The 12557-nt window shown below is 42.2% G+C and overlaps 1 protein-coding gene across 1 annotated transcript in view; it reads right to left on the bottom strand.

Moving 5' to 3' along the window:
* Positions 1 to 12230, bottom strand: part of CHODL (chondrolectin) — a 29529-nt gene extending 17299 nt beyond the window's left edge. Inside the window, exons 1-3 of the mRNA XM_025203329.1 lie at positions 12209 to 12230; positions 4123 to 4435; positions 1675 to 1832 (exon numbers count right to left, since the gene is read on the bottom strand). Coding sequence (XP_025059114.1) covers positions 1675 to 1832; positions 4123 to 4435; positions 12209 to 12230 — 493 coding nt within the window. The remainder of the gene's footprint in view (positions 1 to 1674; positions 1833 to 4122; positions 4436 to 12208) is intronic.
* Positions 12231 to 12557: the final 327 nt, after the last annotated feature.

Below are 12557 nucleotides of genomic sequence, written 5' to 3'. Positions count from 1 at the left end.
GCAGGAATATGGCACAGGCATAGGGAAAGGGCAAATGGTGGGGGGCAGGCACAGGCATGGTTTGTGGGGAGGAGAGGGGAAAGCATAGAGGGGAAAATGGCAGGGGGGACAGGAACAGGTGGGGAGAGAAAGAAGCAGGGAGAGCAAAGGGCATGGGGTGGGAAAGGGTCAGAGATCTAGCCCCTCTCTCCCACCACTGCTTTCCACTCCACAGCTGCGGGGGATGAATTTAAGATGATCTTCCACTAATTAGATTCTATACAGGGAAAATTTACATTTACTAGTGAATTGCCCGTCAAAAATGACAGGGATGGGGGTGCAGGGTTCCCAGGAGCCAGGGGGGTGCAGGGAGAGGCATGCCCTGCCATCCCCTCTGTCCCGCTCTGCCAGGACTCCACAGCTGGTCCCCTCTGCCAGCACTGCCTCCACCTCCAGGGCTGGAGGGGATGGCAGGGACAGAGCGGCAAGACCCCGCCATGACAATGGGGATGGAGGGGACTGGGCAGGGAGATGCAGCGCTGCCCCCTGCCCCCTCTGTCCCCTCCATTCCCACTGTCATGACAGTGCTCCACCATGCCAGTCCGTCCCTGCCATCCTCTCTGTCCCCCTCCGCTGGGGACAGAGTTCCACCATGACAGAAGAGATGGAAGGGATGGAGCTGGTCAGTGCCGCCACCGCCTCCAAGGAGCAGGGATGGGGTGGAGGGGGTGCAAAGCCAGCAGTGCTGACCTTGGGGCGCCCTGCCCCATCCCCGCTGTCATGGTGGTGCTCCACCGTGTATGTCTGTGCAGAGCATTCTGATTAGTTGTTTCAGTAATCATTGTGATTGGCTGCCGAAACAACCAGAGTGCTCTAAAAGTGTTATGGACAGACACACAGACACAGACAGATGGACTAATCCCTTATATATAAAAACTCTTCATGTATAAACTCTAACTTTTGGGGGTGTCATGGATTTGGATAAATATCGTATGTGTGCTTTTAGTTCTCCCATATATAAAGGTGCCAATCTCACTTTCTGCCCATATATAAAGTGACTATTATTAAGTGGAGTTATGAACCTAATTGAGTCGTATAAATGCTTGAGATTTGTGGATCAAAAGCACCACGTACAAAGAAAATGTGGCTATAATCAGAACCAAAGAACTGCAATTCTGTACTGTAATTCTTCAGCATAACTGTTAAGAGAATTGACTCTAATACCATCACTAAATTTATATCTAAGTACGGCAAATCTTAAAGCTTTTACAGCAGCAAGTATTTTTGATAAGGAATGTTTTTGACCCAGTATTCCACTGCATTATTGCAGTTTTATATCAGTATGTAAACTTATGTACAGGAAAGTCAAGAGAACTAATCACATTTGTAACATAATTTATAAATCCACATAAAATTTAAGCAAAACAAAGCTTTGGCACAATTATTTACTTAAACAAAGTTTCAGCTTATAAAAAATATGCAGTGTATGATCTTCTTAAGGCCATTACTCAGTTTCCCATATTATTCACACAATTAAGATGGCTTTAGGGGCTCACATGCTAATATGGCACTATACTAGCAAAGACTGAGTACAGAGCTATATAATGGCAGCAGTCCTTCAAAGGAGGAATGCCAAGACCATCACTTTTCTGCTAACATGCAGCACCTGTGAAATTTGGCTTCAGTTCTACCTACCTGGACCATACTTGCAGATATAATTGTGCTTCATGTTGCATCTGTCATCATTCCACTGATAAAGATAAAGCCCCCCCAGGCCAGGGATGGCAGTTGGTTGATGATACATCACAACACAAGCTTCACTTCCACAGGAAGGCTCATCTGTGTACCAATTTCTAGAAGTGAATACAGATAACAATGTTCAAATCTTGCAGGTAAAAGGCACAAGTAAACATGGATATAGACAGAAATAACAATTGTATCAATATCAATTGATACCAGTATAAGTTGTTATATTGGTATAACAACTGGTATACAATGTAACAGTTACAACGTAATCATTATGTTTGCATGGTTTTGTAGTGATCCCAGTTCTGTAGTGATACACGTGTAGTAAAATGGCTGCAACTTTCATCCCGTTTCATTCAGGATTAGTGTTACAGTGATTAAGTGAATTTTGTATTGTACTGTTACAGGTTCATGCAGATCTAATAGTTACATCATAACAGCTGATGCTGGCTCCCAAGTGGCAGCTCCTGCCCTGCTTTAAACATAGTTATAAGATAAATTTGTCTATACTATCATTCATATGTATGGAGAAATGCCATCAACTAGTATAGGCTGTAAGTAACTTTAAAAAATCTTTGATCCCCAAACTGTAGGTCAAGGAACATCTAAGTAGAAGTGACCTCTCTCCACAATACTGCTTGCTTTCTCCACCCTTCTACTCCCCCCAACTACCAACTGGCCTTCTCTTCCCAAACATGGTATGGGTTATAAAGGGGGAGTCGTTGTGAACAGTCTGCAATTACTTACTCTTCTGTTAATCTTCTGGTTTGGAAGGCCAGAATTTGTTTGCCACATCCAACCCTAACCTTACTGAACTCTAGCTTCACAAGGGTGGAAACCTGTGGAGGCCTTACAAAAGATTTTCTGTGAGACTCCACTGAAAATACAAACAGCCACAGAGACAGCGCCTCATTCTTCTGTCTACAACTGGGGGGGGTAGTCGTGGGAAGTCTTGCATGATTTCCTGAATTTGTTTTATTGATATAACATGTGCAGTTTCTACATATAGGTATCATCAGCCTTACTGTTTTTATACCTATATAAATTGTAGTATTTGATATAAATGTAATGTTGATATATCTTGATATTATAGCCAAGACTGTTTTTTGTAAGGCAATGATTAACTTAACTAGTCCTTACCTATTCACCCTTAGAGGAGGTAATTGCTGAGAATTGGCATTTGACAGGGGTTTATTAATTCATCCACCCCCCCCCCCCCCCCCCCCCCGTCCCCGGTATATGTGCTCTAATGTATAGTAGCCAGATTATGACCAGAAATTTTAAAAGGACAAACTTAGGTATGAAGTAACACCATGAAATAGGAAGAACATTTTCCAGTGAAGAAAGATGGACTGTATATTTGATTAGCAAGTCTCCATGTCTGAAAGGATGCACATATTCTCCTGGTTTTGAGACTAGGAAAATCTTGTAGCTGGAAAATATGCATCTTTGGGGAGCAGGGAATTACTGGAGTAGAACCTCCTTACAACCCAATGGGTGATGTATGTGGATAGCCAGAGAGGAAAATGTACTTGCTTTAAGAGCATGGCTTTTCTTAGTCTTCATGGGTACAGGAGAGGATGAAGTCCCTCAGCCCTGAGGCTGAGTAAAGAAGCTGACAGGAGAACTTGCAGGAGGCCCTGATAGAAAGGTCAGAGGCGGGGTCTCCTTAACCTGTTAAAGCTGGTTAGGGTCTCTGGTTGGTTTTAAGGTTCAGGGTGAGAATGGATTATTGTTCTGATATTTTCTTTTAGCTGTTTCTTCTCATATTTTTGTCTGTATCTCAACCATATGGTTACAAATTTATTTTGCTTTTTCCATGTTTTTCATAATACATCTTTCTGCTATCTTCTTACCAACCACTTGTTGTCAGGGATACTTGCGATTCCAGAATATTTAATCATACAGGCTTACCCATTCTATGGAAACAGAATCCATATTTTTGGAGTGTATGACCAGACAAGGGTATGATCCTTCTGGCTGGCAAAATTCCATCTTTAAGTGTTGGCAAGACCCGAGTGAAACAGACAGGTAGGGCTGAGGTACCACAGGACAAGGATCTGGCCTCTGGCATATTTAATTTGATTCTCAGTGGCCAAGCAGCCAATGGCAAGGAAGGGATTGGGACAGAAGGGCACTCCAGAGGTGTGAAAGCATCCCAGAACTGTCTCTCAAAGGCACACCCAGGTTGCATCTGGGGCTGGGGTACATCACACCTTCCACAACTCCAAATCCAAATCTGTTAATGTAAGTTCATTTTGGCTGACACAATGCCTGGGGCATGTTATTGGACATGTCTTTCTACTTCTGCTTACAAATCATTCATCCCAGTGGGTACTTTACACTGCATTTCCCTCTATACTGCCTTCACAAAAGGCAGATAAAACAGACTTTTACCTGAATGGTGAAGTGCTTCCATCAGCCCATTGATAGAGGTCAGGGCAAGCGTTTGATGTAGCTTGCCCCTCTCCACTTCTCCACAGTCCAATCCAAAAATCACCATCAGAAATTCCAGAGCCTGATTTAGTGAGATTTTGTAACATGTTTTCTATTAGTTTCTGTTCCACTTCACTTTCCAGGCTCAGAAGAGCTCCACCATCAATTTTACAGGCTTGACGGGCCTCCGGAAAGCCCACGCGTCTCGACACATCCTGGAAATATGCTATCTTGTAACAGGGATGCTTGAAATCACCATAACACACCTTTTGACCTAAAAATACACGTACAGGATTGTTTAGAGAATACAATGCACATCACTTCTAAAATACAATTCAGCATAATTGCAGTGACAAAGAAAATGAACATTTTTTTTTCTAGCCACTGAATAAAAGTAATCATTTTGTACCAGGAGAGTTGATGTTTTAACACTGCAGGTCTCCTATGTATCTACTGGGGTAGTATGTCCCAGTCCTACAAACCCTTGGCAGACAAAACTGCCAACAAAGTCACTGAGTGGACCCATTAACATTTTTGCGATTTTTTTTTTCTTTTTTTTTCCCCCCGCTGCTTAAGGATTGTAAAATGGGGGGCTTTTCTTTTAAAGATGTTTCTAAAACCTATTTTATAGAAGAAGAGTTATATTTCCATTAAGGTCAAAAACATAAACCCATTCCACTTTAACTTCAATGGAAACAGAATCAGGCTCTAAAATTTCATTAACAAAAGGCAGTGATGAGTTTCTTAGTTTTGTTATCTAACACTGGATTGGATTTCTAAGGATCTGGAAATCCTGGTTCCAAACAGTCAGTACAATAAATGGAAACTACAGAGTAGCATACTCAGGTAAACATGCTGAAACTACTTTTAAACACGTTTTCTCCCATTTAGCATTAATAAACATCAGCACAAACATATCAGTACATGCTATTTCATAATATTTTCCATATACAAAGTTTAACCCTGCTTTTGTTCTTTTTTTTTTTTGTCTTGTTCAGCTATAAGTTCCCTGTGAAACAGAAAGCATCCAGTGGATTTTAATTCTCCTTTTGCATACATTGCTGTCATTCCATTAAGTTTTACTTAACTCCCATAAACCTAAGTAAATAATCAGGTCTAATACAATTCCTTTGTTGCAGATTGCAATTGTATACAGCATAATTGTTTCTGCCTGTTATTCCTCCCTTGCCCTCTCTACTTATGCTTCTGGGTGCAGGAAGGCGAGTCCCCACACTGCCACCACTGTCCCAGCTGCTCCTGCCTTGCTCCAGCAGGGGCTGCAGGGAGTGGCTGCACAGAGCCAGGCTAAGCCAGGGACAGACAGCAGCAGTGATGAGTTTCCCCTCCCTGCACCTACTCCCAAACTAGCAGGGAATACCCAGGGGGGCTGAGCAGGGAAGGGAAACCCACCTGCAGCCACCACTATACCCAGCTGAGCCTGGCTCCCTGTGCAGCAGCCCCAGCTGGAGCAGGCCGAAATAGCTCTTGGATTCCCTCTGTCCCTAGGTCAGCTGGGGACAATAACAGTAGCAGACAGGTCTTCCCTTCCTGTGCTCAGAGGCGTAGGTAGAGAGGGTAAGGGGAAAATGTGGGGAGGGGGAAGGTGCTACTGAGCACAGAAAGGAAGGCAGGGGGTGCCAAAAAGGGGGGATTCTTACTTGATTCAGGGACTTAAAAAAGTTCCTGGCTGCTGCTTCCATAGTGTGGTCTGAACTCCTCAAGGGACCCAGGGAACAGGGCTGCAGGGAACTGTGGAAAACGGGGTTTAACAGTGCCACTGCAATCCCTCTAGGTCTGGCCCTGTTTTTACCTATTTTCTTTTTAAGAAAAATCTAGAAAATTATAAAATCCTACCAACAAACTATATATTTTTTAACTGAATTTCAAATTTAGGTAATGTCAGAAATAAAGTTCATTCACTTCAGCCTCATCTTGCATGTGCAATATGATACAGTTTTTAACTGCATAACTGTGCACACTGCTTTTTAGCAAGATTCTTGATTCATTCTGTGTATAGGATGGGTTGAGGCACAGGGAATAATGCAGTTAGTCATTGTTTTTTATCCCCATTCTTCAATGATTGTTCCCTCCTCTAATGCAAAAACCCAGTGAATTATGTAGGTCACAAGACTCCCTTATAATGAAAAGAAGTATAAGGTTACCTAAATATCAAGCTCACCATCTACCTTCTATATAATTGCTAAATTTGAGTTTTAAAGTATTTATAGACTGATGGAAATTCTCTGCCTAGCAAATTAATCTTCCAATTTTCCAGTCAAATTTTAGGGATGTGTTCTCTTATTTGGGGTGCAAAACTCCTTCTGATCTCAAAAGTAAATTGTATGCATGCACTGAGGAAAGAAGACTCCTAAAATTACAATGATTATACTAGGCTTCCATTGAAGCCCAGAAATAAATCTGTCTGTCTCATCAAGCTACAATAGCCAATATTGGCACATATACGAGGTTTTGTGGGGACTGGGGTTTGGAGAAGGGTCATCACAGAACACTGAACAGCAATAGAAATAATTCTATAGAGGATATTATTGCTCCTGATGCTACCAACATTTTGTTGAGCCCGATGCTCAGTACCTAATAAACCATCTGCTCCACACTGTTTACAGAAACAGAATGGGTTACAGAATTGTCTGTACAGAATTGCAAACGTCTTATTGGAATTAGCTTCTAGACTGAAAAGACTCTAAAGACTCTATAGCCTGCATGTAAAGTCTATACATGCAGTTGTAAAAATTTATCTAAAATTCGTGATTAATTAAATCTTTGTAGATGCATGTCAGATCATTCTTGTATTTGTTTAAAACTTGTTTTGTATCACCTTAGCCAATACTGGTGTTCACCAGTTCAAATAAAATCAGTTTTTAAACTGAATTAAGTAAACTCATGCCACCTCTTTATCTAGGAAGTTTCACCTGGTGCCATCCACAGTTAGAACAGAAGGGATTTGCTCCTTAAAATAAGATGGCTATTTCCAAAATATGGTTCCTATAACACACTGTACAGGAAACTGAACAGCTCTAGGTAGAATTGATTTGGGTCATGGCCCTATCCTAAGCAGGGGGGGGGAGGGAGGGGGAGGGGGCGCGGAGAGAGACCAAAATAATGTTAAGATCTTCTGAAAAAGGTTTTGAAGACTTGTTTGTTCAAGCTAATTTAGTTCCTGGTGTTTAAACAGATAACTGTTTTGAGGGTTTTCTTTTTCTTTTTTACTTCTGAAGCACAGTTTTATCTTATCTTATCTGCTTCAGCAGAAGTTGTTCAATGTGTTAATGGAAATTTGGAGTTGTGTATTAATGGCTGGTAAATCAGTTGACATTTTAATGCCCTTTTCTGAACACACTGAGATGTCAGCTGCTTGAGGTTCATTTTTAACAGCTTTGTCTCCCTGCTACTTTATCAACTACAAAGCAGAAATTTTCTATCTGTGAAAAATGGAAGAATGTACCACTACTATATTGCAGACAAATGGGTAAAAATGTTCATAGCAAGCTGCTCAAGTTTTTTTCCTACCAAGACCTTTAAAACAGATAACAACCCATAAATTCATTTAGCAGACAAAATATAACTTGATTTACAGACCTGAAATAACTTGATTTTTTTGCAGCCAAGTCTAATGGAAGGAATAGAGCTATTTTGCAGAGAATGTTCTAATCAACAGGAGTAAGAGTGGTAGAATATTAAGGCACAATTATGACCTACATTATGTAAGTGATGCAAGAAGGCATAAGACACCTCTTCCTTTCATCACTGAGCACCTGGGCAAAAACAGGGCTGGAGAAGGGTCTAATATTACCTAGGATGGGATCCAACTAATGCATCATAAGAGATGCATGTTGGGTTGTTATTATTTCATAATATCTTCAGACAAGCTGAGGGTACCACTAGGCAGCATATCTAGTGAGGAGGAGATTAATACAGTTCTTTTTGGAAATGTGTTGCAACTGTCCAACCAGCTGTGTGAACCATTCTACTTTAGTTAGACAGTGGTTCAGACCTCTTCAGTCTCACCAACCTAAAAGAAGCAGTTGTATCTATACCTAAAAGTATATACATCTAAAAGTAATTTTAATAGATTCATAGACATTCAGGCTGGAAGGGACCCCAGAGGATCATCGAGTCCAGCCACCTGCCCAGGGGCAGAAAGTCAGCAAGGATCATAGGATCCCAGCAAGATAAACATCCAAAAGTGTCTTGAAGGCGTTTAAAGTGGGTGCTTGAACCACCTCCGGCAGCAGTCTATTCCAAACCTTGGCGGCTCGGACAGGAAAGAAGTTCTTCCTTATGTCCAGCCTGAAACAGTTGCAGAGGAGTTTGTGACCACTCAATCTTGTCACCCCTTGGGTGCTCTGATGAACAGACTTTCCCCCAGATCCTGGTGAAACACCCCTAATAAACTTACAGGTGGCCACCAGATCACCCCTGAGCCTGCACTTTTCCAGGCTGAAGAGTCCCATGGCTCTCAGCCTCTCATCACAAAGTCTGTTTTCCTGACCTCTGACCATGTGCATGGCTCTCCTCTGCACTCTCTCAGGCTTCTCCACATCCTTTTTGAATTGTGGGGTCCAAAACTGGATGTAGTACTCCAGCTGCACCCTCACCAAGGCCGAATACAATGGGTGAATGACGTCCTGGGATTTGCTTGATAAGCATCGATGGATGCAAGCCAGCGTTTTGCTCGCTTTACTAGCTACAGCATCACATTGAAGGCTCATGTTCATCTTGTGGTCAATCATGACCCCCAAGTCCCTTTTATCTGTAGTGCTAGCCAGCATAGCACTGCCGAGCCTATAAGCATGCTGCAGGTTTTTCCTCCCAAGGTGGAGAACCTTGCATTTTTCAGTGTTGAACACCATCAGGTTCTCATCCGCCCATTTCATGAGCCTGTCAATCTGCCTGGATCACACTTCTGTCCTCGGGTGCAGATGCTTTACCCCAGAGTTTGGTGTCATCGGTAAACTTGGCCAGTCCACTTCTGACACCAATGTCTACATCATTGATGAAGATGTTAAAAAGTAAAGGCCCTACAACAGAGCCTTGAGGGACCCCACTGGTCACAATGCACCACAACAATTGACTTCCATCAACCACCACCCTCTGGGTCCTGCTGCGGAGCCAATTCCCCAGCCAGAGGATTGTGGTGAGGTCGAGGCCGCAGTTAGCCAGTTTTGCCAAGGGGTGATCATGGGATACCAGATTGAAGGCTTTTTTGAAGTCAAGATATATAACATCAATCTCTTCCCCTTGTCCAGGTGATAGGTCACCTGGTTGTAAAAGGAAATGAGATAGGTCAGGCAAGACCTACTTGCAACAAACTCGTGCTGAGTATCCCTCAGGATATTGCCATCAGCTAGCCTGTATAGGATGGCTTCTTTGATACTCTTTTCCAAGACCTTCCCCAGGATAGAGGTCAGGCTGATGGGCCTGTAGTTTGCCGGATCTACTTTCCTCCCTTTCTTGAAGATAGGCACCACATTGGCCTTCTTCCAATTGTCGGGCACTTCACCAGAGCACCTGGAGTTCTCAAAGATCCATGCCAGGGGCTGAGCTATGATGCTAGCCAGCTCTTTGAGTATCCTTGGGTGTAAACAGTCAGGGCCGGCTGACTTGAAGGTATCCAGCCTGTCAAGGTGTTCCTTCATGAGGTCAGCTTTGATGGATGGTAAGGAATCTCCCTTACCCGGGCCTCCCTGTCCCGCAGTGGGCAGCGGCATCCCATGGGACTGGTGAAAAACTGATGCAAAGTACCCATTTAGCAAATTTGCTTTTTCCTGGGCATCAGTTGTCAGTTGTTCCATCTGGTTTAGCAGGGGTCCAATGTTGCCCTTGCTTTTCCTCCAGCTCCCCACATATCTCAAAAAAAGGACTTTTTATTGTCTTTAATATTTGTAGCTAGCTGGTTTGCCCTCTGCAGGGCCAGACCAGAGCAGAGTATTCCTCCTCTGTGGTGGCTCCAGTCTTCCATCCTTTGTAGGTCTTCCTTTTAAGATGCAGGAGGTCCGCTAGTTCCCTGGAGAGCCAAGGGGGCTGCTGTGCCCTTATGGTCCCTTTCCTCCGAGACGGGATAAACTTTGCTTGCACATCCAGGATCACTCCCTTGAGGAGCAACCACTCATCCTGAACTCCCCTCCCCTTTGGGTTGTGGCCCTTTAGGGCCTCACTGACAAGCCTCCTGAGCTTGTCAAAGTCAGCTTTCCTGAAGTCGAGGACTTCTGTATTACTGACTGACTTGCCAGCTTTACGGTGGATGGTGAAGGTGACCAGCTGGTGGTCACTGTCACCCAGCTTCCCTTCAATCATTAGGTTGCTGATTTAGGTCATATACCTAACAGTGTTAGGTATATACCTAACAGAAGCAATTGTAGGATGTTGTCCAAACTTCCCCCTCCCCCCTTCAAAAAATCATTTTATCCCTTTTTTTCTAAAACAAACATTTTCTGATTAAAAATTAATGTACGAACCAAATTCACTTAGGCCTGCTGTTAACACCTTCCAGCATTATAACTGGAGCGTTCTGAAAATATTCCAAATTAAATTTCTGTACCTGATTCAGTTTTTTGAATTTCATTCAGAATGAACAGCTAGAAAAAAAGCCAATCCCAGATTCCCTTTTTGGTTCTGATGCCACAGTCCAATGATGGGATGTTTTGATGACAAATATTGATCACAAGAGCAGCAAAATTTTCATTTGAATGTTTGAAATTTCATTTAAAATGTCTACTAATATCGAGTTAAGAATTTTATTTTCTTCATGATCAAACAGGAAATAAAATCAGCAGTGCATTTATATATTTAGTTTTCCTGTGGGTCAATTTTCTTTATGTTTCTGTAGTGATGCATTATTACATGGAATTACTTTTATGTTTGTACTCACAAGTAACTGATTCCAAATGATAACATAGGAGACGCATTATTGATAAGACCTGCACAACTTTAAAAAGAGTATTCAAGATTTTTTAGATGTGTATGTTCATTTTGCGCCTTTATTGGTAAATGCCCGACTTTCAAGACACACCTTGGTGGCTAGATTCCAGAGGAGGAGGCACAGCATTTTCTGTACATCAGGCTCTCTTAGTTGTCTTCAGGCAGGCACCCTGCTCTGCCAATCATCAACTTCTTCATCCTCCTAACTATACAGAATGCAACCCAAATTCTAGGGACCGTGTATCTATAGTGTTTAGGCAAGGTATGTGTAAAGCCTGATTTGATATGCTCTCTTTAAAAAGATCTGGGTTAAGCTGAGACATGGAGGGGTCTTTAATCAAGATTAGAAGAGAAGGAGCCAGAAGCAGCTGTTGAAAGAGCTGAGGAAAGAGATTTGGTGAAGGAATCCAGAGAAAGGGGAAGCTAATATTAGGCCTTATTTAGGAGCCTCAAATTGATACATCTGAAGAGGTTCAAAAGAGCCACACTTCAACTCTGCATCACCAGGATAAATATCTGGTTCCAATGAAAGTACCAACTGAGAACAAGGCCTCACTGTCCCAAGCAGTGTGTGTCCATAATCCTACTGCAAAGAATTTACACTCTAAATCAACAAGGCAGAATCATTTTCCATGTCTTAGCATTTGGGGGACTAAAAGGAAGATCAAGTAACCTGTTTAACATTAGATAAAATGTCAGTGGCAAACCTGTTGGATAAGCCTTGACATCTTGAGTCCCATTTCAGTATCGTTACCTCAATGCTGTAAGTCTTCTCATAGTCAAGTGTGACCTTCATATTTCAGCTGGAGCCAGTTGAAAATTTTGTTTAAAAAAAAACATTGTTTCACTAAAAAATGCCATTCTATTAAGCCCAGAACATTTCATGCAGGGAGCTGATGGACTTCAGTTCAATCTAAAGCAGGACTCCAATGAAATTCTGCCTGGATTCCTAGCTTGGATTCCCAAGGTTAGGAATCCCACAGTTTCAGGCTCCTTGATTATAGGATAGACCCACCAGAGGGACTTCCCCGCAAGGACCAAGTGCTTGCTTAGGACCAATGGGATTTGTCATGTTACAGCGTTTATAGGACTGGTCTGCAAAATTTACCTCTGTGCACAATGTCAGGCATACGGCACCTTACGTCCCAGATGAATCCTTTACTGGCCTCCTAAGGTGTTTATTTCCTAAATTAACAATTCCCCTTTAAATTATTTAGTGTTTCATAATACCTACTAGTGGACAGCCTTTGTTTGATGCACAATATATTAGTAATTCTACGTTTCTCAGCAACACAACACTAAAATAAGGTTTCACATATCAGTAGAAAAGGAATAGCCTGTGAAAGCTACATGAGAAAGTATCACATTAATTCATCTTATCACTTTAGTGTTGTTACATTTTATAAATTGAAATTTAATAAACTATTTGATTAAGTAAAAAGAAACACAGTATGACA

The sequence above is a fragment of the Alligator sinensis genome, unplaced genomic scaffold, assembly GCF_000455745.1.
Source record: "Alligator sinensis unplaced genomic scaffold, ASM45574v1 scaffold486_1, whole genome shotgun sequence".
Classification (NCBI taxonomy): domain Eukaryota; kingdom Metazoa; phylum Chordata; order Crocodylia; family Alligatoridae; genus Alligator; species Alligator sinensis.
The sequence above is the reverse complement of the archived record's forward strand: the minus strand, read 5'-3'. Positions and strand labels throughout refer to the sequence as shown.